Source organism: Natator depressus, chromosome 17 (assembly GCF_965152275.1).
Source record: "Natator depressus isolate rNatDep1 chromosome 17, rNatDep2.hap1, whole genome shotgun sequence".
Taxonomy (NCBI): Eukaryota; Metazoa; Chordata; order Testudines; family Cheloniidae; genus Natator; species Natator depressus.
The window spans coordinates 22,407,448-22,428,932 of record NC_134250.1 but is presented as its reverse complement, the minus strand read 5'-3'; the positions used below and the strand labels follow the sequence as shown (position 1 = coordinate 22,428,932).

Here is a 21,485-nt window from a genome sequence, read left to right as displayed (position 1 = left end):
CTTATGCACAGTGACACAGCAAATAACTGGCAGAACTGTAACTGGAACCAGATTTCCCAACTTCCAGTCCTTAGCTTCTATGGATTCTCACTGCAGATAAGGAGCTTTTGTACTGAAGGAGTATTTGAGCTGTGGACTATGTACATGTTAGTAATATTTGTAATTGTCCGTACTATCTGAGAAAATGTTAACATATGGAGAAACATTCTGGCCTTATAGGGTAGACACAGCCTTAGAGTTTAAGTAGAGTGTGATTCCTCTACTCTGTGTACATACTCGTGGTAGCTTGGGGAAAGCTAGCATGCATATTAATAGTAGTAGTGCTGAGCAGTGTCAAGTACAAACCCACTTGAAACTGGTGAATATGTACTTGGTATGGCCTGCCATGCCTCTGCGGTCACTACTGCTGTTTATATTCACGCTAGCTCCTGAGATCTAGTGCAGGTATGTGCCCATAGGCAGGGGAATCACACCCCTAGCTCATAATACAGACATAGCCAATCAATTTATTAAACAAATTGCTGCATTAGTAATGCTTGGAATGGGGCTAAAGTGCAGTAATTTGGTTACTGAGGAAGGAAGAAATAGCAAATGCTTGTCATTGGGCAGTAATTGGCAAGAAATCGTGGAATATATTTGGTTTATTCATAGTATCATTAAACAAAATATTACAGGAGCACAGAAACCCCCAATCAGTTAACTTCTGTATGGGGCTGTTCGAGGAACACAGCCTAGCCATCTGTGCTTCAGTGTGGCTTTGTGGTTGTGTCAGAGTTAAGACTCCTGAGTTTTATTGTGGTTTTGCCACTGATTCTGACTTTGGTAAAGTGACTGGTCTAATCTCTGTTTAAAGTTACCCCCTTGTAAAATAAGGATGATGCACACTGTAAATAGGAAGTTTAACACTGTAAAGTGCTTTCAAATTATCAAAAGTGTTGAGTATATAATTCCATACAAAATAATCTCTTAATAGAAATGGTAAGAGTACACCTTTAAACTCCCAATATTAAGCAACTTTAATTCTGCTATCTTGTGTGAATGCACAATATTCTTTTAATTACATGGCTGATGCATTGTATGAAAAATAGTAACAATGCACTTTTTCTACAATTTTAGATACCCATGTGTATGTTATAATACTTAGCAGAGTTCCAGAGTCCTTGAAAATAAATATGAAATGCTTACTGTACTTATACAACACACTATAGATGTAGTAATGAAAATGTCTGGTATATATGCCAACTTCAGTTAAGGGGGCAGAGTAAACCGTAGCACTTTCTTGGCACTCTTTGTGCCTTTTTTTTTTTTTTTTTGGTAAAAGGGATACATAAAGTAGCTTCAGCTCTTGGGTTTGAAGCCCTGCTGCCTTGCAGAGGTTCATGTATAGTGCATGTTGATTCTATAACCTGGATATATCTAATCTGCAGTAGGCATCCCCTGTCCTACAGACACTAGGACGGGGTGGGCAAACGTTTTGGCCTGAGGGCCACATTTGGGTATGGAAATTGTATGGCGGGCTATGAATGCTCATGAAATTGGGAGTTGGGGTGTGGGCTCTGGGGTGGGGCCAAAAATGAGGAGTTCAGGGTGCAGGATGGGGCTTTGGGCTGGTGGAGGGGAAGAGGGGTGAGGGCTGGGAGTGCAGGTTATGGTGTGGGGCTTGGGATGAGGTATTGGGGGTTCAGGAGGTTTCTCCAGGCTGAGATGGAGGGGTTTGGAGGGCAGGAGGGGGATCAGGGCTGGGGCAGGGGGTTGGGGCATGGGAGGGGGGCAGGCTCCAGCAACGCTTACCTCAAGCAGCTCCCAGAAGCAGTGGCATATCTCCCCTCTGGCTCCTCCTGGTCAGTGGGAGCTGCGGGGGCAGCGTGCTGAACCCCCTGGCTGCCCCTACATGTAGGAGCCAGAGGGGGGACATGCTGCTGCTTCCAGCAGCTGTGCGGAGCAGGGCAAGCCCCCGACCTCGCTGCCTGGCTGGAGTGCCACAGTGGCGCAAGCCCCGGATCCCGCTCCCTGGTGGGAGCTCGACAGCTGAATTAAAATGTCTGGAGCACCGGATGTGGCCCCCGAGCCATAGTTTGCCCACCCCTGCACTAGGGCTTGGGAAGAAACCCCTCCTTTTATATATCATATGAGTAGTTCAGCTGGAAAGGGCTCCTAAGATGCACAAACAAGGCCTGCATTCCTGCATGCCTTTGGAGGTCCACCAGCATGGAATGGGAATAAGTGGGCTGGCCAGTTTAAATAGATTAGGAGACTTCAGGAATCTGGGAAGCCATAAATTTAAATCCACTAATGTTGGAAAAACTAATTTCATTAGCATTTAAGCTGTTTTATGATTTCTGTGTCCATGTGCGCAAGTCTGTGGGGTACTCTTTGCAAGTTTAGTGAAAAAAATGTACTGTATAGTCATAATGCAGTTAAATCAAAAGCAACTTTCTCTGGAGCAAGGCTGAGTATTGCTCCTCAAAGGCTATTTCAAATTGCTTAAAATGAGTCAAACTTCTTAGAAAGTGAGCCAAAAAATCTGAACAGAGGCAAAGTATTAACCTTCCACTTGAAAAGTATTTTCCTAAGACTCACTCTGAGCCACTGGAAGCAGTTATATAACCTGAACTGTAGCCGTCACAAAACATTTTTGGAATATCCAAAATATTCAGTAAACAAAAGGAGACCGTTTCATTTGGATGATTTAGGATCTTAACACTGTTTGGTTAATCCAGGTCTTGCTGGAGAATAACTTGTACCTGTAGAAGACTTTTAAAATCAGATTGTAAATTTCTAAAAATGTGGTCGCATTTTTAACTCTAACCTTTATTATATGTAGTCGATGTATGCACAGCCAAAAATGTGTCTTAGCATTCGGACACTGTTCTGCTCATTCAGTTCTTTGCTTTCTTTTTCTAAGACCCAGATCCTCCAAGCTATTTAGGCTCCTAACTTCCACTGAAATCAATGGGAGTTAGCTGCCTAAATAACTATTGAGGATCTGGGATGAAATGTTTTGCACACAACTTTCATTGTGCTCTTGAGCAGTAAAAACATAATATGGTAATGTCCCTTCTATGACTATAGTCAGTAATAGACTGTTAAAATGTTAACAAATATTTGTAGAACAAATGCATAAGACCAACTTATGACTTATGCATCCTGAGCAGCCAAGAGTGCCTCTCTTGTTAGCTGATCTTGACAAGAAGAGTGTAGCCTCTTCTTTCAGGCCTCTGCTACTGTGTTTTGGGCCTTTCTCTTCAAGACCGAGCTAGTGTAGTGTGCTATGCATGCGGGCACCGCCTTTTAGACTCTGGAAACTAAAGCTAGTGCAGAATGTGGTTGCCCATTTATTAAATGGTACTTCATGCAGAGAACACATTATACCTATGCTCTGTAATCTAATCAACAATGCCTCCTTATTAATTCTGGAAGGAGTTTAAAGTGTTGGCTGTTTAACTTGTAAAGCCTTAATGCTTTAAGACCTGGCTGTTGGAGACTGATTCTCTCACCGTGCAATAGTGCCGTAGGTAGAATCAGCTGAAATATTTGAGCTTATGGTCTCCTGGTTTAAAAAGGAGAGATTTTCCCTCTTGCATAATGTTAGGGGGCTTATTCCTTCACCCACTTACTTCCCTGGTCCTTCTCGCATGAACAGAGAGCAACAATACCCGAAGTCCAAAGGTGCAAACAATTCGATGTTTATTGGGGTGAACTTCCAGCAAGCATGATTCCAGTTTCCTTCCTTAGTGTCCCCCTTCCCAGCTCTGACACCATAGAGCCTTACATCTGTGTCCCTGTTCCCATTTCCCCCTTTAGCCAAACATGATTCCAATTTCCCCACCCCATTCCCTTTTCCCATTCCCCCCCACACCCACCCACTTCCTGATTGACTGCAGACTATATAGTAAAACTTGAGTTCTGCTTAGCTATACCTTAACCAATCATTTTCCTGAAATTTAACTAACCAATCCTAACATATTGTAACATGATTATGTAACCGATTATATCCCACCACCTTAATTAGTTTACACCCAGCAAAATTAATTATACAGTAGACAGAAACAATCACAGAACCAGACAGATTATACAGACAAACAATAGCAAAGTGGGAACTATAATGACAAAACAATACAGAAGTGAGGATTTCACATCCCAGCTATTGATAAGTGAGTTCTTGCCAGACAGGATGCTATCAAACTAAGTTTCCTTTTACATCTTCTAGGCACTTCCCTTTCTCTGGAGGTGACAGGCATTATCAGGACAGGAGTGTATTCCTAACAGCCCAATAGCACCTTATTTCAATGGGACTAGTTTGGAATGTGAGGATGTGACCGGTCGCTTCCCAGCTTATGGCTGCCTCTGTTGCTTAGCCAAAGGCCTTAACCTAAGAACAGGGCCTCAGACTGTCACAGTAAGAGAAGGACCTTACACTGGCAGACAGTGATTTTGATTCTTTCTAACTAGCCAAGTGATAAGAATACACCTAAATTCTTAAAGTACAGGCCTTTGCAGACAGGCCTGAATATCTATATCCTAACACATAATATTTTTCTGTGAGGGTGTGATGCTTCCCAGGGTTGTGAGGCACTTTGCTACCACCGGCCCTTAGCATGAGAGAGCCTTATCTATACCTGCCAGGGGTCAGGTCCCTGACAACGCTGGCCACAGGCAACACAAGTATTACCTTCTCTGGCTCTGCTGTCCCTCTGCAGGCAAGCGGTAAGTACACACCAACCCACAAGCCCTTCGAGCGTCTCTCTGGAGTGCCCAGCCACTGTTCTACTCAGCACTCACAAATTCACTACTCCCAAAGGAATAGTACACACCAGCTTACTAGTTCTAACTCAGGATCACCACTCCACTTAACAAACAGTACTTGATAAACTTTTTTTCCACTATAAATATACATAAGAACTCAGATTCAAATTATAGAAAGTAACAATAGTGGAAACAAATGTTTACATATAAACCAAAATCATAACACGCTTTCTAGAGCCTAAACTTAACTCACCTAACTTACACCAAATGCTTTTCCCAGCATTTTTAACCAGGATGGCTGAGATCCCCTTTCAAAAAGATCAAGTCTCCTTGCAGTTTGTCTCTGCAGATTGAAGGATGCCAGTGTGTCTCACTGCACCCCCAGATGTACCAGATCTCTGATCTTCACCTGAAAACTGTCCCATCTGTCCCTCCATCTTCCTGTGCTGTTTACCTTTTCCTATTAATTTCCTTCTGAAGTCTCCGCAAGCCCTTCATTAGCACTTGACTCAGTATGCTAGTAGAAAAAGAAAAGGAGTACTTGTGACACCTTAGAGACTAAAAAATGTATTTGAGCATAAACTTTCGTGAGCTACAGCTCACTTCATCAGATGCATGCAATGGAAAATACAGTGGGGAGATTTTATATACTCAGAGAACATGAAACAATGGCTGTTACCATACACACTGTAACAAGAATGATCAGGTAAGGTGAAAAGAAAAGGAGTACTTGTGGCACCTTAGAGACTAACAGATTTATTTGAGCATAAGCTTTTGTGAGCTGTAACTCACGAAAGCTTATGCTCAAATAAATTTGTTAGTCTCTAAGGTGCCACAAGTACTCCTTTTCTTTTTGCGGATACAGACTAACATGGCTGGTACTCTGAAACCAGGTAAGGTGAGCTATTACCAGCAGGAGAGAAAAAAAACTTTTTGTAGTGATGATCAAGGTGGGCCATTTCCAGCAATTCACAAGAATGTCTGAGGAACAGTGGGGAATAAACATCGGGAAATAGTTTTACTTTGTGTAATGACCCATCCACTCTCAGTCTTTATTCAAGCCTAAGTTAATTGTATCCAGTTTGCAAATTAATCCCAATTCAGCAGTCTCTCGTTGGAGTCTGTTTTTGAAGTTTTTTTGTTGAAGAATTGCCACTTTTAGGTCTGTAATCGAGTGACCAAAGAGATTGAAGTGTTCTCCAACTGGTTTTTGAATGTTATAATTCTTGACGTCTGATTTGTGTCCATTTATTCTTTTACGTAGAGACTGTCCAGTTTGACCAATGTACATGGCAGAGGGGCATTGCTGGCACATGATGGCATATATCACATTGGTAGATGTGCAGGTGAACGAGCCTCTGATAGTGTGGCTGATGTGATTAGGCCCTATGATGGTGTCCCCTGAATAGATATGTGGACACAGATGGCAATGTGCTTTGTTGCTGGGTTAGTGGTTCTGTTGTGTGGTGTGTGGTTGCTGGTGAGTATTTTCTTCAGGTTGGGGGGCTGTCTGTAAGCAAGGACTGGCCTGTCTCCCAAGATCTGTGAGAGTGATGGGTCGTCCTTCAGGATAGGTTGTAGATCCTTGATGATGCACTGGAGAGGTTTTAGTTGGGGGCTGAAGGTGATGGCTAGTGGTGTTCTGTTATTTTCTTTGTTGGGCCTGTCCTATAGTAGGTAACTTCTGGGTTCTCTTCTGGCTCTGTCAGTCTGTTTCTTCACTTCAGCAGGTGGGTATTGTAGTTGTAAGAATGCAAGTACAGTGGTCTCAACCAGTGGTATTTGTATCCCTGGGGGTACGCAGAGGTCTTCCTGGGGTACATCAACTCATCTAGATATTTACTTAGTTTTACAACAGGCTACATAAAAAGCACTAGTGAAGTCAGTACAAACTAAAATTTCATAGACAATGACTTTTTATGCTGTTCTATATACTATACACTGAAATGCAACTACAATATTTATATTTCAGTTGATTTATAAGTGTGTGGTAAAAATGAGTAGGTAAGCCATTTTTTAGTAGTAATGCGCTGTGACATTTTTGTCTGATTTTTGTAAGCGAGTAGTTTTTAAGTGAAGTGAAACCTAGGGGTATACAAGACAAATCAGACTCCTACAAGGGGTAAAATAGTCTGGAAAGGTGGAGAGCAACTGTGCTAGTAGACTTTTGTTTTAAGACGCATGCAATATGCAATGGTCCAGCAAGGGGATAAGTGTCTCCTGTTTTCTGTCTGGAGAAGTTTGTCTCAAGGCACCTATGAGTGACCTGCCTTTAACTACAAGACCTAGAGAACATAATTTTCAACATATCTGCATGACTCCTCACACATGTTCCGTACACATATCTCACAATGATTGATGACCAATGTGACACATGCTTTCATTAGAGACCTCACATGACATTTTGGTGAATCCAGGGATCTGTGTACTCCTGTGCCTTCTGCCAGTTGGCATCAGGAGGTCCTTGGGTTACAAAGAAATCCTCAGTCTAGATACTTGTTCCTCATTGACATTGTCTACCAGATCTCAGCTGCCTTCTGAGCAGACTGCAATGCCATCTTTTTTCCCCTTTACATCCAGATTGTAAGTGGAGTGAGGGATAAAGGTGATTAGATGTGGCAATGTTATGATTTTGTTGACATACTGATGTTTGGATAGTCTGTTGCTAGGGATTTATCTTTGATATTTGTATGACGTGCTTTAATTGTTGGTGTCTAGAGGTGTTAAGTTTGTTAAAACCATAATGTTTACAAATAGACACAATGGTGTATAGAAGTCTGTTTCTAGCCTACGTCTAGAATTTGCCTAGGTACACAAACATGATCTCTTTTTTTAATTCATAGCAATGAGTGTTAAAAATAAAACTTGGGGATGGTCTTCCACAGCAAGTTCTTTTTTAATAAGATTTTTTTTTTTTAGGAAAGACAAACTTCTGGCTATTTTCTGGTCAAGAAATGTCATTGTTCCTTTGAACAACTTAATTGTAATATGTGTATTTCAATAGACTGAGCATCTTGTGTTGAAGAGAGCTGACCCACTCAAATTCTCCTGATTATATCTTTTCTCAGAATCTGAGTAACTTAGAATTCTCACTCACATTTTCATAAGCCATTTAAGACCATTAAAAGGTTAGCTTGTTCTGTACCATTAGTTTGTAGCAAGTCTCCGTGGTGGAATTATTTCCAGAAATAAGTGGTCTGATCAAATTTCAGCAGCTCTAACTGGTTGTTAAAAATAAGCATGAATGTCACACCGAAAACACCACTAAGAAATGTATACTTAAAACTTCAGTCTTGCCCTGTTATGTTTAGTACTACAGCTCTTTTGGGATGTGATCATCTACTTTATGCAGGCCATTGCATTTGCTAGGCACTGCTGGGAGGGATAAAGTGAATGGTGCATCTAAGTATCAGTTTCACAACTAGAGCTTTTGGCAGCAACACTGACCAATTTTATCTGTTGGTGACCAGCTCAAAGGTTCTGAGCAGGTGTAGAGGACTAGATCACTATAAAACCCTCCTCTCTGTGAGTAGATGGTTATAGGCAAACCACTGTGAAGATGGGCTCAGTGGTGGTCCCTCATGCATGTTAAGGTGTCCTAGGTGCTTTACTGAGGGAACTTTAAAGACTGGGGGGGCATTAAAGGAACATGTGACAAGTCTAAGCATGATCTTTTAATGGTCTGACTGTAGTCTTTTTAATTCTGTAGCCCCTAGGTGGGTCTGTCTCAGCAGTGCATCAATAACTGTCTGTCTTCTGGTTGATCAGGTGACCGGGCACGCAGGTCCCCTCGGAAACTTCCTACTTCTCTGAAAAAGGAAGAGAAGAAGTGGGTGCCACCTAAGTTCCTGCCACACAAATATGATGTCAAGCTGCAAAACGAAGATAAGGTGAGTTGCCTGTATGAATCTTCTACTACGCAGCATGACAGAAAAGGATGAAATGAATAACCCCTATGTGCCATCAAGCAGCAGTGAAGATTCCTTTAACCACATTCAGTATTGTATAGAAAAGTTGTCTGAATGGTGTGACTTATGCCTTGGTGAGTAAGCTGGCTGTTAACTGGCTAATACCTGATCTGTCTGCCAATTGGTTGATGAAACCTGGCCAGTGATATAAAATTTTTTATTAAAGCTAATGTAAAAAAATATATATAATACACAGGTTAGGAAAAGTGTGTCTGTACATGTGGGTATAGTGCTTAGATTGTCCACAAATACAAAGTTTGTTTTAAAAGTCATAAGATACGTATAGCACATAATCAGCAATAACCTAAATTTAACAATACAGTTTAGATATTAACATCCAAGTATTCGGGTACATCACTGATAAAAAGTTGCACAGAGTTGTTTGTGGAAAGCAAAATATATCCAAGTAAAGATTGTCCCGCAGTAATTGAGAATTTAGGGTGGGTTGTCCATTTAGAATATACAATCCATTAGGAAAATATTTCAGTTACTTTCCCAACTGCTCTTCTCATCGGCAGTCTAGCTCAGCGTTTCCCGAACTTTTTTGGCCACGGAACATCTGGTATATATTTACGGAACACTTCTAATATTATTTTGTAGTAGTTTGGTTTTCAAATAAAAAATTGCTTTATTTATGCTCAAATATATTTTATTTTATAAAACAAAGCAAAAATGCAAATTTAAAATAACTTGAACTAACAATTTCTAACTGGAAAGCGGGTATAAACTAGTACAAAATTCAAGTGCAAGACCCTTTTTTTAATTAAGATTCTTTCACGGAACACTTATTCACATTGTGCAGAACACCAGTGTTCCGCGGAACACAGTTTGGGAAACGCTGCTCTAGCTCATCCCTCCTGGTATTGCTTGTAGAAGTGACCAAGAGTAACTGCTTATATGTAACTGCATCTGAAGAAGTGGGTTTTTGCCCATGAAAACTTATGCCCAAATAAATCTGTTAGGCTTTAAGGTGCCACCAGACTCCTCATTGTTTTTTGTGGATACAGACTAACACGGCTACCCCTCTGATGCTTATATTTAATTAACCAGTAATACTTTGAGAGTGACATCATAGCTAATTACACTTCAGGAAGCTCTCTGGTTTGCAGCACTGCTGTATTCTTTCTATCAGCTGTTCACTAGGGTGATCATAATCCTGATAGGAAGGCAGCAAGGACTTCAAACTAATGATTACAACTTGCAGAGTAACTCTCCTGGTCTCAAAAAGGGTTTGATAAACTAGTCTCTTTTCTTTAACCAAATATTAGTGATTGGGTGGTGTTGCCAAAGCAAAGTAGTAGACTTTGGCAAGGAATCTGCAACATAAGTTAACATTTCAAATATTTCAGTGACAGTTTTTAGCTAATTGAACATCCCACCAACTTCTTTCAACTCTCAGTGCTACAAGTGCTATTTGTTCTAATCTGAGGTTGCAATAATCAGGGGTCACACAAAGAAAGGGGTGGATGCGTCTTGGCTAAGAGGTGATGTAGTGTACCATACCTGTGCTCTTGTGCTGTGTGGTGTTTGAGAGAATACATAAAAATTGAATGTTACCAATCTGTCTTTGTGTGATGTTTCAAAGATCATCAGCAATGTGCCAGCAGATAGCTTAATCCGTACAGAGCGACCACCCAACAAAGAAATCCTGAGGTATTTCATCCGCCATAATGCACTACGGGCTGGCACAGGCGAGAATTCTCCATGGGTGGTAGAAGATGAATTAGTGAAGAAGTATTCTCTTCCCAGTAAATTTAGTGACTTTCTGCTAGACCCACATAAGGTAAGAACTCTCATTTAAAAATCTGCTTGCAAGGTAGGGCTGGGGGTGTGGAAGGGACACTGGCCAAGATTTTCAAGTGAATAATTTTTTTTGGAGGCTCCAAACTTGAGACATCTTGTTGGGGCTTAGTTTTCAGATTGAAAGCCCTGCAGTTTCTGAAAATCAGCTCCTTTAAGGCAACTTTAGATGAGTACCTAAAAATAGTCCTCTTTGAAAAGACTGGCTGGAATGGGTTTAGCTGGGCTATGGGAGGCCTCAAACCCTCTTAAGGAGTGGAACTAGGAGTGGAGACACTTCATTTGAAGTTAATTCTATTGTAAATTGTGTTTCTCCTTGCCAATCAGTGGCAATTATATAAAGAGCCCCCACTCTTGGACAAGAAGAAGAATAAGTTTAGATAGACACAATATTGTCAGCAACAGATCAATGAAATAAACGTTGCTTTTTTCTAGGTGGTCACTCTTGACCTTTTTTTTTTTTTTTCCCCCAATCCCCTAACCATCCAGAAAAAATACTTGTTTGTGAAACACTGAAGTGTAGAAAATTTTGGTAAAGGAGACCTACAAATACTATTGTAAGGCAATGTGTTTATTCAATGAACTTATTTCATTTAGAGGCTTTTGTCCCTGACACAGGGCACTGAAAATCTCATGGCACAATTACGGTGGTTGCATTTTCTTTGCCTTAGACAAGCAATGTAAATCCCAACTGTTGAAGCTAACTTGAGATGTCAGGAGTTTACTATATAGGAGAAAACTATAACCTTTATCCAATAGTGTGAATTACTGAATCATTTATCTGTTTATGGTAGTTTAGAGGTTGTAGTTGAGATATTAAATATTTTGGTTTTGTAACTGTTTCCGTGGTCCCTGCAGAATTAATACTTAACTTTCTTATAGTGTGCTGGATTCACAGATCTTAAAATACTTTACAAAGGAAGGTCAGGGTTACCCCCTTTTATAGGTGGGAAATTGAGGTGTAGAGGTGAAGTGATTTGCCCGAGTGCGTTAGCACGTCAGTGGCAGAGCTGAAAATAGGACTTGACTCTCCCAGTCATGTACCCTACTTTTGGACCATACTGTCTCTAGAATAGATAACCTATTCTATTATGTTATCCTAGATGCAGGTTTGCCATCCCCTAACTGAAGGAGCTACTTTTGGCAACCCCGTGGCAATTATCAGATTTCATACTGAAAAAAGAACAGGAGTACTTGTGGCACCTTAGAGACTAACAAATTTATTAGAGCATAAGCTTTTGTGGGCTACAGCCCACTTCATCAGATGCATAGAATGGAACATATAGTAAGAAGAGAGATATAGATATAGATATATAAAGTTAAAGTTGCCATACAAACTGTGAGAGGCTAATTAGTTAAGATGAGCTATTCTCAGCAGGCGAAAAAAACTTTTGTAGTGATAATCAGGATGGCCCATTTAGACAGCTGACAAGAAGGTGTGAGGATACTTAACTTAGGGAAATAGATGGAATATGTGTAATGACCCAGCCACTCCCATACTGAATATTCCACATAGCAATGATAAAAGGGGCTTTCAGTATTGTGGTTAAACGAGACTCATCCCTCACCCCCAAAAAGGTTAAGTATTGCACCATTGCCTCAATATACACCATATTGAAACCCTGCTGGAGCACGGAATTTGCCCTTGAGAGGTGTGCATGTTGGGAAAGTCCTGTTTTTTTCCTTTATGGAATAATTCTAGCATGGTTCAGACTTAGTAAAACTGCACCCTAGAACAAAAAAGGATTTCCTTACATCTTTCTACTTGCCCTAGTAGGATGGCTCCATGCTCTAGCAGGAATATTTAGGCTCACATAGAAGTCTGGTGTAGGTTCATTTAAAGGAAAGATTAATATAAAATCATTAATATGCAGACTGCCTCTTAATTTGGTATAGTATTTGGGACATTCAGTTACTGAAAATACATAATTAAAAAGTATTTGACCACCCTTAAATGCTTTGAGTATTCAAAGTACCAAAGGAGGTATGCTATCAATGTAAATAATTTTATTCTATTTGCACTTGCAGTGACTTATCTACACTGCTGCAAGTCTTTGGTAAATAGTACATTTGCTGTCCCTAGAACAAGAGAACTGTTTTTATGAAACTCTTAGCCCTGGTCAGCTTGAGATGGTATTTGAGCCTGAGACACAAGTGTTGTGCCTATCCCCTGTCATTGGAGGGCCTACAGTACACTCTGTTTAACAAGTGTAGCAAAAAACTTGCAAATCTGTTGCAACCTGTTTTACTTTGGGCGGGGGGTGGGGAAGAAGAGCTACTGTTACTTTAATCCCATTCACTGCCACTTCTAGTTAGTTCCTATGAGGAAACCGTAAAACTGAATCTGTGGGAGAAGCTGAAAATTGTTTTCAATTTCAATTGAAATTTCAATTTCAATTATTTCACTGTAAATATTTAGGGAGTCCTGTCCATCTGTTGAAATGTTAGAGAATTTTTGTCATAACAGCCAATGTCTGGTTTTTTAGAACTTTTACTGGCAAATTCTAAGGGTATGTCTTCACTACCTGCCATAGTGTAGACGAGGGCTAAGAAGGGAATTGGGGTAGCATACTGTCTGGAGAACTGGCAAGTGAAGACAGGACATAGGAGCTAAAGTTAAATAATACCAAGAGCTTGACAGAAAAAATAAATTGTCAACATTTGACTGCTCTTACTTCCCAGAAATTTCCCCAATATAGATTTGTTCTTTTCTTGTAAAGAAATGCCTAAACCATATGATGATTTGACAGACAACTTGTTGCCAAATGTAGCTACTTAAAAAAAAAAAAAAAATCAGTTATCTATAGTTATGCAAGTACAAAAGAGCCTGCAGGGACAATGATATAACTGTCAAGCCAGAGGAGATCAAAGTATGGAATAGAAACTTTTTTGATCACTGGTCCTGGACCAATGCTTGGGGAAAGTTTTTGCTAATCCTAAGAGCATCTGCACTGATACTGCCAAAGTAGAGTTAACCCTGATACGTTATGAAAGACTTTCTACTGTGGGTTGTTATAGTTGTTTGTAATCTCATAAAACATCTTAATCGTCACAGAGAATGTAAAGTCAAAATTTTCACCCATGCTGTTTCCCTCTCTGAAGTCTGCAGCTTAAACATACCTTCAGTAAAACACCTGCGGCTGGCCCACATCAGCTGACTCGAGCAGGGTCTGTAGGGCTATAAAATTGCAGTGTAGGTGTTTGGACTCTGGCTGGAGCCTTGGTTCTGGGACCCTCCCCTCTGGCAGGGTCCTGAAGCCTGGGCTACAGCTAGAGCCCAAACATATACACTGCAATTTTATTGTCCTGCAGCCCAAGCCCTGCAAGTCTGAATCAGCTGACATAGGCTGGCCATGGGTGCTCTTTTCAGTGTAGACATCCACATGGCTCTCAGGGTATACCTTAAGGATTTCCTATGTTCAAGAGGCAGAATGTAACCGACTTAAGGGAGAGTAAAAGCAAATGACTCTTCACCCCGTAGCTTCTCTTAAGTGGAAACAAGAGCTGCTTATGACAGCTGAATGTCAGCTAAAGTGCCTTCATTGCCCTGTGGGGGAGAAAGAATAACTCTGTAAGTGCCTAGGAATTAATGTAGTAGTTAAGGTTACTTGAGGACTTTCATAACCACAACTCTGAGAATCTTTAGGGAGGAAGTTTTCCATGCTTGGCCTTAGCTCAGTGGTAAATTCAAACCATTTTAAAATCTGAAATTGTTGGAGGACAAACCAATCTAGAATTAGTTCCTCAGTTCTGCCAAAATAACGTTGAGTTGTCAGCATGTTCAACTGGCGCACATGCAGTTGTAATATCTAACATAAATGGTTATGATGGTTATCACTAATATGCTGAAAATAACTTTCTCCATAGGTGGTCTCCTGCAGTGTTTATATGCTGTCTTCAGTGGAGCTTTCTGCAATAGGGACACCAAGGGCATTAAAAGAAAACTAAATTTTCATTAAATGGTTAATCTTAATGTAGTAGTAAACATTCAGAAGTAATGAAATAAAAATGCTAACAGTGCTATGAGAAGTGTAACTTGATTACAATGGGCATGTTTACTATATCTGTTCTGAAATATGTACCTTATTATAGCAATTTTTAGACTGTTGCACATCCTGTATCTTTTGTTATGCTTGACATGACAGAATTTTTCACTAAAACGTTAACTTTTTCACTCTGACTTCTGATGGTTATAATCTTCATGTTATAAATATTATTGCAAGTATCGTGTGTTATTTTTGAGTTCTTGAAATTAACCCATCCAGTGCTCATAAGGCACATATGTGACCTGAATCTCAGAAATGCTGAGCACCCAAATACCATTGAAATCAATAGGAGCTGGAGGTGATCACAGCACCTTAAAAATTAGGTCGCTAAACTACCACTGTGTAGTCCTTTATTGGACCAACTTCTGTTGGTGAAAGAGACAAAGGAACTTTCACCAACAGAAGTTGGTCCAAGAAAAAGGCTTTTTGTCACCCACCTAGTCTCTCTAATATCCTGGGATCAACACAGCTACACCAATGCTACAAACAATTGTGTAGTTCTGTTGATTAGGTAACAACAGTCCTGAACAATAGAACTGCATTGACAAATGGATCACTCCAAAGGCTAAAAACCCTCCAAATCTACCCCTGTATCCTCAGGAAAGCCCTTAGAGCAGGCCTCCGACACTAATCTGAGACTTCTTTTTACCATACAAACTTTCAAGCAAACAAATTCATAAATCTGTAAAAACTAGAAAGCTTTTTCATGTAATGCAGTTGGAAGTGACTTTAAAACATCATTGAAGCAAACAAACTTAAACAAATTTTAAAGCTGAAAGTTAAATCCTCCTAAGATGGGCTATTAACTTTATAACCTGAGGAACTCTTTATAGCAAATTGAAAGCCATTGTAGTGGTCTGTGTCCCCCGTCCCCCACCCTTACCTGTTAAACTGAACAGGGAACTGAACTAAACTTAGATGTTAAAAATAATTTTCATAGAAAGGTTCTTCAGACATTGCCCCTGCTTAGATTGGTTTTATATTAATATCTCTTCTTAAATTCTAGTACATGACTCTCAACCCCTCAACCAAAAGGAAGAGCTCTGGATCACCTGACAGAAAGCCCTCCAAGAAGTCCAAAACTGATGGATCTTCACTGGGTCAGCCACTGAGCCCTACGCTGTGGTGTCATGTGCATTTGAAGAAATCTATTATTGGCTCCCCACTAAAAGTGAAGAACTCTAAGAACCCAAAATCCTCCAAAGAGGAGTTGGAGGAGGTGATGAAAATGGTGTCTCCAGGCAAACTTGGCGCTGACTTCCACATTCCTAAGAGGAGCCGACTAGGGAAGGGCAGCGACAAATCCTTAGACAAGAAACAGAAAGGCAAAAGGGTTCTGAATGGGCAGAAGTCCCCTGGGAAATCAAAATCACCTAGGAAAGGTCTGAAGAATCCCAAGATGAAACTGAAACAAATGACACTACTGGACATGGCAAAAGGCACCCCTAAGGTGTCTAGAACTCCGAAGAACTCAGCAGGGACTCCCAGGTCCTCCAGCAAACCCCAGAAACATCTTCCTCCTGCTGCACTCCACCTCATTGCCTATTACAAGGAAAACAAAGACCGGGAGGATAAAAAAAGTGCCCTTTCCTGCATTATCTCCAAAACAGCCCGGCTACTCTCAAATGAGGACCGTGCCCGCCTTCCTGAAGAGTTGCGAGGGATAGTACAGAAACGCTATGAACTCTTAGAGCACAAAAAAAAATGGGCCTCCATGACAGAGGAACAACGCAAGGAGTATCTGAAGAAGAAACGGGAGAAGCTGAAGGAGAAACTAAAGGAGAGAGCAAAAGAGCGGAAGGAAAAGGAGATGCAGGCAAAACTGGAAAAGCAGAAGAGGTATGAGGACCAAGATCTTAAAGGAAAGAATTTGCCTGCTTTTAAACTAGTGGATACTCCAGAAGGACTTCCCAATACTCTCTTTGGGGATGTGGCCATGGTGGTGGAGTTCCTGAGCTGTTATTCAGGCTTACTGATGCCAGATGCTCAGTATCCCATTACAGCAGTCTCCTTGATGGAGGCTCTGTGTGCCGAGAAAGGGGGCTTTCTCTACTTGAACCGGGTGCTGGTCATTCTTCTGCAGACCCTGCTGCAGGATGAAATTGCCGAAGACTATGCTGAGTTGGGAATGAAACTCTCGGAAATCCCCCTTACCTTGCATTCTGTTTCTGAGCTGGTCCGCCTGTGTCTCCGCAAGTCAGATGTACAGGAGGAAAGTGAGGTTTCTGATGATGTAGATGAGAGCAAGGATTCAGCTACCTTTGAGGATAATGAGGTACAAGATGAGTTTTTGGAGAAGCTGGAGACATCAGAGTTCTTTGAGCTGACATCTGAGGAGAAGCTACAGATAGTTGCAGCGCTCTGCCACCGAATCCTAATGACTTACTCCGTGCAGGACCACGTAGAAGCAAAGCAGCAGATGTCAGCTGAGCTGTGGAAGGAGCGGCTTGCTGTGCTGAAGGAAGAGAATGACAAGAAAAGAGCAGAAAAGCAGAAACGGAAAGAAATGGAGGCTAAAAACAAAGAGAATGGGAAAGATGAGAATGGGGTGGGAAGGAATGACAAGAAAAAAATGGAGATGGTAAAAACAGAGCAACAGATGGAAATAGAGGCTGAAGATATGATCAGTGCTGTGAAAAGCAGGAGACTTCTTGCCATTCAAGCCAAGAAAGAGAAGGAGCAACAGGAGAGGCAAATGAGAGGTACAATACTGGAGTGTGTGAGAGAGCGGGGGAATGGGATACAAAAGTAATGTAGACAATTCAGTTCTCCATTTTCAATAGTGTTACCTGGCCATGAGGGATTTTATGGCTGGTGTTTAAGGTCTCTAGTTCTGTTGATGGGAGGCATTGTGCAGCCTGCAGGATTTTCAAAACCACAGCTATGTGGTGTTTTAATATTACTCCAGTAGCTCAAAATTTGGTGTGCTATGTGTCAGATCCTCTTTCAGTTTTGCCTCTTCAGAAGTCCCCCGCAAGTACCTTCCAGCAAGTCTATTTTTGGTGGAGGAAAGTTCTCTTGTGCTTACCAAAATCTGGCTCCTTCCAAGAGATGCAGAAGACCTCTCTCCATGAGCCAATTCCCAGGAATCTGGTCCACTAGCTCCCTGCTATTGCTAAGTGTATTACTTTGCATATTGCGACATTATCACCAGCAGCCCCTGCCTCGCATGAGAAACCTGTAAACTTCCATTTTAAAATTGAAGAACTCATTAAAAAATGCTCACTGGGGGGGGATTTGTGTAGATCAGTAATACCAGCACTTTTCATATCTGCCATGTGATACCTTATGTTAACCATGCCATTATTATTTCAGACTTTCATAGAACCATACACTGCAGTTTTAAAGAAGTGTAGATACAGTGCTGTCAAAAGCTGCCAGGTTAACAGCCCTCTGAAAACACCAGCACACTTTTCTTGTTCATTGAGGATTTTTTCCTGAAAATAAATGATAAAATCATGAGAAACATGCCTCCTTTCTCCCCAACACTCAATTGTACCTACTTTACTGGAGACTGCTATATGTATACATCTACTGTCTCATCAGCATCCCCCACACACCTGGGATCTGAGAGAAACTATGACTTTGTCTCCAGTTAATGGTTACACAAAGCCTCTATGGTAACCCCTTAGTTCCCTGAATCAAATCACTTACCTTTCCATAGTTTTCCATCTTATACTAGATCTCCTCTGCTCCTCCGCCATTCTTCCCCCCCCCCCCCCCCCCCCCCCCGGCAAGAACAGTAATACTTCCCCTATAGGCTTCATTGTAGAAGGTGAAGAAGGGGAATGGAGTTTAAGGAACTCGCAAGGCCAGGTAGAGAGGCCTGGAAGGGTGACCTTCCTTGGGGCCACCTAGCCCAGGCCACCTCTGTGCCTGGATCATAGAAGGAAATGAGAGAGCAGCTGTTAGTTTTTCTTCTAATGTTTATTTCCTTTTGTTTTATGGCTGAAGTAACAGCAGCTGAACACAGGTGAAAAGAATAAAATTAAGCTCCTGTTCCCTCAAGCACTGATTTCCAAAGGTGTCAGTGATTGTAGTAATAAACCCTAGGTCCCCAGAATCAATCTAGGGGTGGAGGCAGCTGTGGACCCTGTTTCATAGAATTTTCCAGGTGTGAGGAACCTCTGCCAGTCATGCCACTGAGTGGTTCCTCATGTGGGACAAGAACCAGATGAATCAGAAAATGGAACAAATTAATAAAAAATGGGAAATGGTGTAAATATACCATAGACAATATAAAAGAAAAGGAGGACTTGTGGCACCTTAAAGACTAACATTTATTTGAGCATAAGCTTTCGTGAGCTACAGCTCACTTCATCGGATGCATTCAGTGGAAACTACAGTGGGGGAGATTTATATACATGGAGAACATGAAACAACGGGTGTTACCATACACACTGTAATGAGTGATCACTTAAGGTGAGCTATTACCAGCCGGAGGGGGTGAAACCTTTTGTAGTGATGATCAAGGTGGGCCATTTCCAGCAGTTGACAAGAACGTCTGAGGAACAGCGGGGGGTGGGGAATAAACATGGGGAAATAGTTTTACTTTGTGTAATGACCCATCCACTCTCAGTCTTTATTCAAGCCTAAGTTAATTGTATCCAGTTTGCAAATTAATTCCAATTCAGCAGTCTCTCGTTGGAGTCTGTTTTTGAAGTTTTTTTGTTGAAGAATTGCCACTTTTAGGTCTGTAATCGAGTGACCAAAGAGATTGAAGTGTTCTCCAACTGGTTTTTGAATGTTAATTCTTGACGTCTGATTTGTGTCCATTTATTCTTTTACGTAGAGACTGTCCAGTTTGGCCAATGTACATGGCAGAGGGACATTGCTGGCACATGATGGCATATATCACATTGGTAGATGTGCAGCCTCTGATAGTGTGGCTGATGTGATTAGGCCCTATGATGGTGTCCCCTGAATAGATATGTGGACATAGTTGGCAACGGGCTTTGTTGCAAGGATAGGTTCCTGGGTTAGTGGTTCTGTTGTGTGGTGTGTGTTTGCTGGTGAGTATTTGCTTCAGGTTGGGGGGCTGTCTGTAAGCAAGGACTGGCCTGTCTCCCAAGATCTGTGAGAGTGATGGGTCGTCCTTCAGGATAGGTTGTAGATCCTTGATGATGCGTTGGAGAGGTTTTAGTTGGGGGCTGAAGGTGATGGCTAGTGGCATTCTATTATTTTCTTTGTTGGGCCTATCCTGTAGTAGGTGACTTCTGGGTTCTCTTCTGGCTCTGTCAGTCTGTTTCTTCACTTCAGCAGGTGGGTATTGTAGTTGTAAGAACGCTTGATAGAGATCTTGTAGGTGTTTGTCTCTGTCTGAGGGGTTGGAGCAAATGCGGTTGTATCATAGAGCTTGGCTGTAGACAATGGATCGTGTGGTGTGGTCTGGATGAAAGCTGGAGGCATGTAGGTAGGAATAGCGGTCAGTAGATTTTCAGTATAGGGTGGTGTTTGTGACCATCGCTTATGACCACTGTAGTGTCCAGGAAGTGGATTGCTTGTGTGGACTGGTCCAGGCTGAGGTTGATGGAAATTGTTGAAATCATGGTGGAATTCCTCAAGGGCTTCTTTTCCATGGGTCCAGATGATGTCATCAATGTAGCGCAAGTAGAATAAGGACATTAAGGGATGAGAGCTGAGGTTCTAAGTTAGCCATAAAAATGTTGGCATACTGTGGGGCCATGCGGGTACCCATAGCAGTGCCGCTGATTTGAAGGTATACATTGTCCCCAAATGTGAAATAGTTGTGGGTGAGGACAAAGTCCAGCAACCAGGTTTTCCGTGACATTATTGGGGATAGTGTTCCTGACGGCTTGTAGTCCATCTCTGTGTGGAATGTTGGTGTAGAGGGCTTCTACATCCATAGTGGCCAGGATGGTGTTTTCAGGAAGATCACCGATGGAATATAGTTTCCTCAGGAAGTCAGTGGTGTCTCGAAGATAGCTTGGAGTGCTGGTAGCGTAGGGCCTGAGGAGAGAGTCTGCATAGCCAGACAATCCTGCTGTCAGGGTGCCAATGCCTGAGAAGATGGGGCATCCAGGATTTCCAGGTTTATGGATCTTGGGTAACAGAATACCCCAGGTCGGGGTTCCAGGGGTGTGTCTGTGTGGATTTGTTCTTGTGCTTTTTCAGGAAGTTTCTTGAGCAAATGCTGTAGTTTCTTTTGGTAACCCTCAGAGGGTAATGGCTTGTAGAAAGTGGTGTTGGAGAGCTGCCGAGCAGCCTCTTGTTCATCTTCCAACCTATTCATGATGACGACAGCACCTCCTTTGTCAGCCTTTTTGATGATGATTAGACACTGTTTCTGCTCCAGGGAGCTGTGCTAGGGTGGCCAGGGGACCTGACAGGGTTTGGTCAGATCAAAATCTGATTTCTGCAGGCGGGGGAGATGCCAGGTCCTCACCTGTGCCAGCCACTACTCAGCTGGGGTTGCCTCCTATCTGTGACGGGTGGCTGCAGCTCCCGGCCCTGGTTCCATAGGCAAGTCTGATCAGGGGAGAGGGGAAAGCAGTGAGCAGTGGGGTGTGGGAGTTTCCCGCACTCTTCCTGGTGTGTCTGTTTTTTAAATATTACAAAGTTGGCAACCCTAAGCTGTGCAGAGCATTGTAGGATCGGTGCAGGGAGAGCACCCAAAATAGGATTGTCAATGTGGAAACTTGGCACTTTTGCAACTTTCTCTCATTCAGTCACAAATGTGTAATTGTTTAATAGAGATGTAGCTAGGGAAACGCAGCACTGTGTCTCGGGTGGAAATTTCCTTCACCACCATAAAGGCTAGAAACCTATGGAAAGTTTGTTTTAAATGAAACTGAGATTCAGCAGCAAAGCATACAGCCTGTTAAGGCCCTGTCCAGATCTGTTGCCATCCCTTGAGATTCTATGCTGTCCCCATAGGAGACCCCTTCTGGTCCTATGGCTTCTG

General features: G+C 41.9%; 1 protein-coding gene across 1 annotated transcript in view; it reads left to right on the top strand.

Moving 5' to 3' along the window:
- The window catches only part of BAZ1B (bromodomain adjacent to zinc finger domain 1B), an 84,843-nt gene that overhangs the window by 18,498 nt on the left and 44,860 nt on the right, over positions 1–21,485 (top strand). The window contains exons 5-7 of the mRNA XM_074975018.1: positions 8,515–8,636; positions 10,300–10,497; positions 15,567–17,262. Of these exons, the coding sequence (XP_074831119.1) occupies positions 8,515–8,636; positions 10,300–10,497; positions 15,567–17,262 (2,016 nt within the window). The remainder of the gene's footprint in view (positions 1–8,514; positions 8,637–10,299; positions 10,498–15,566; positions 17,263–21,485) is intronic.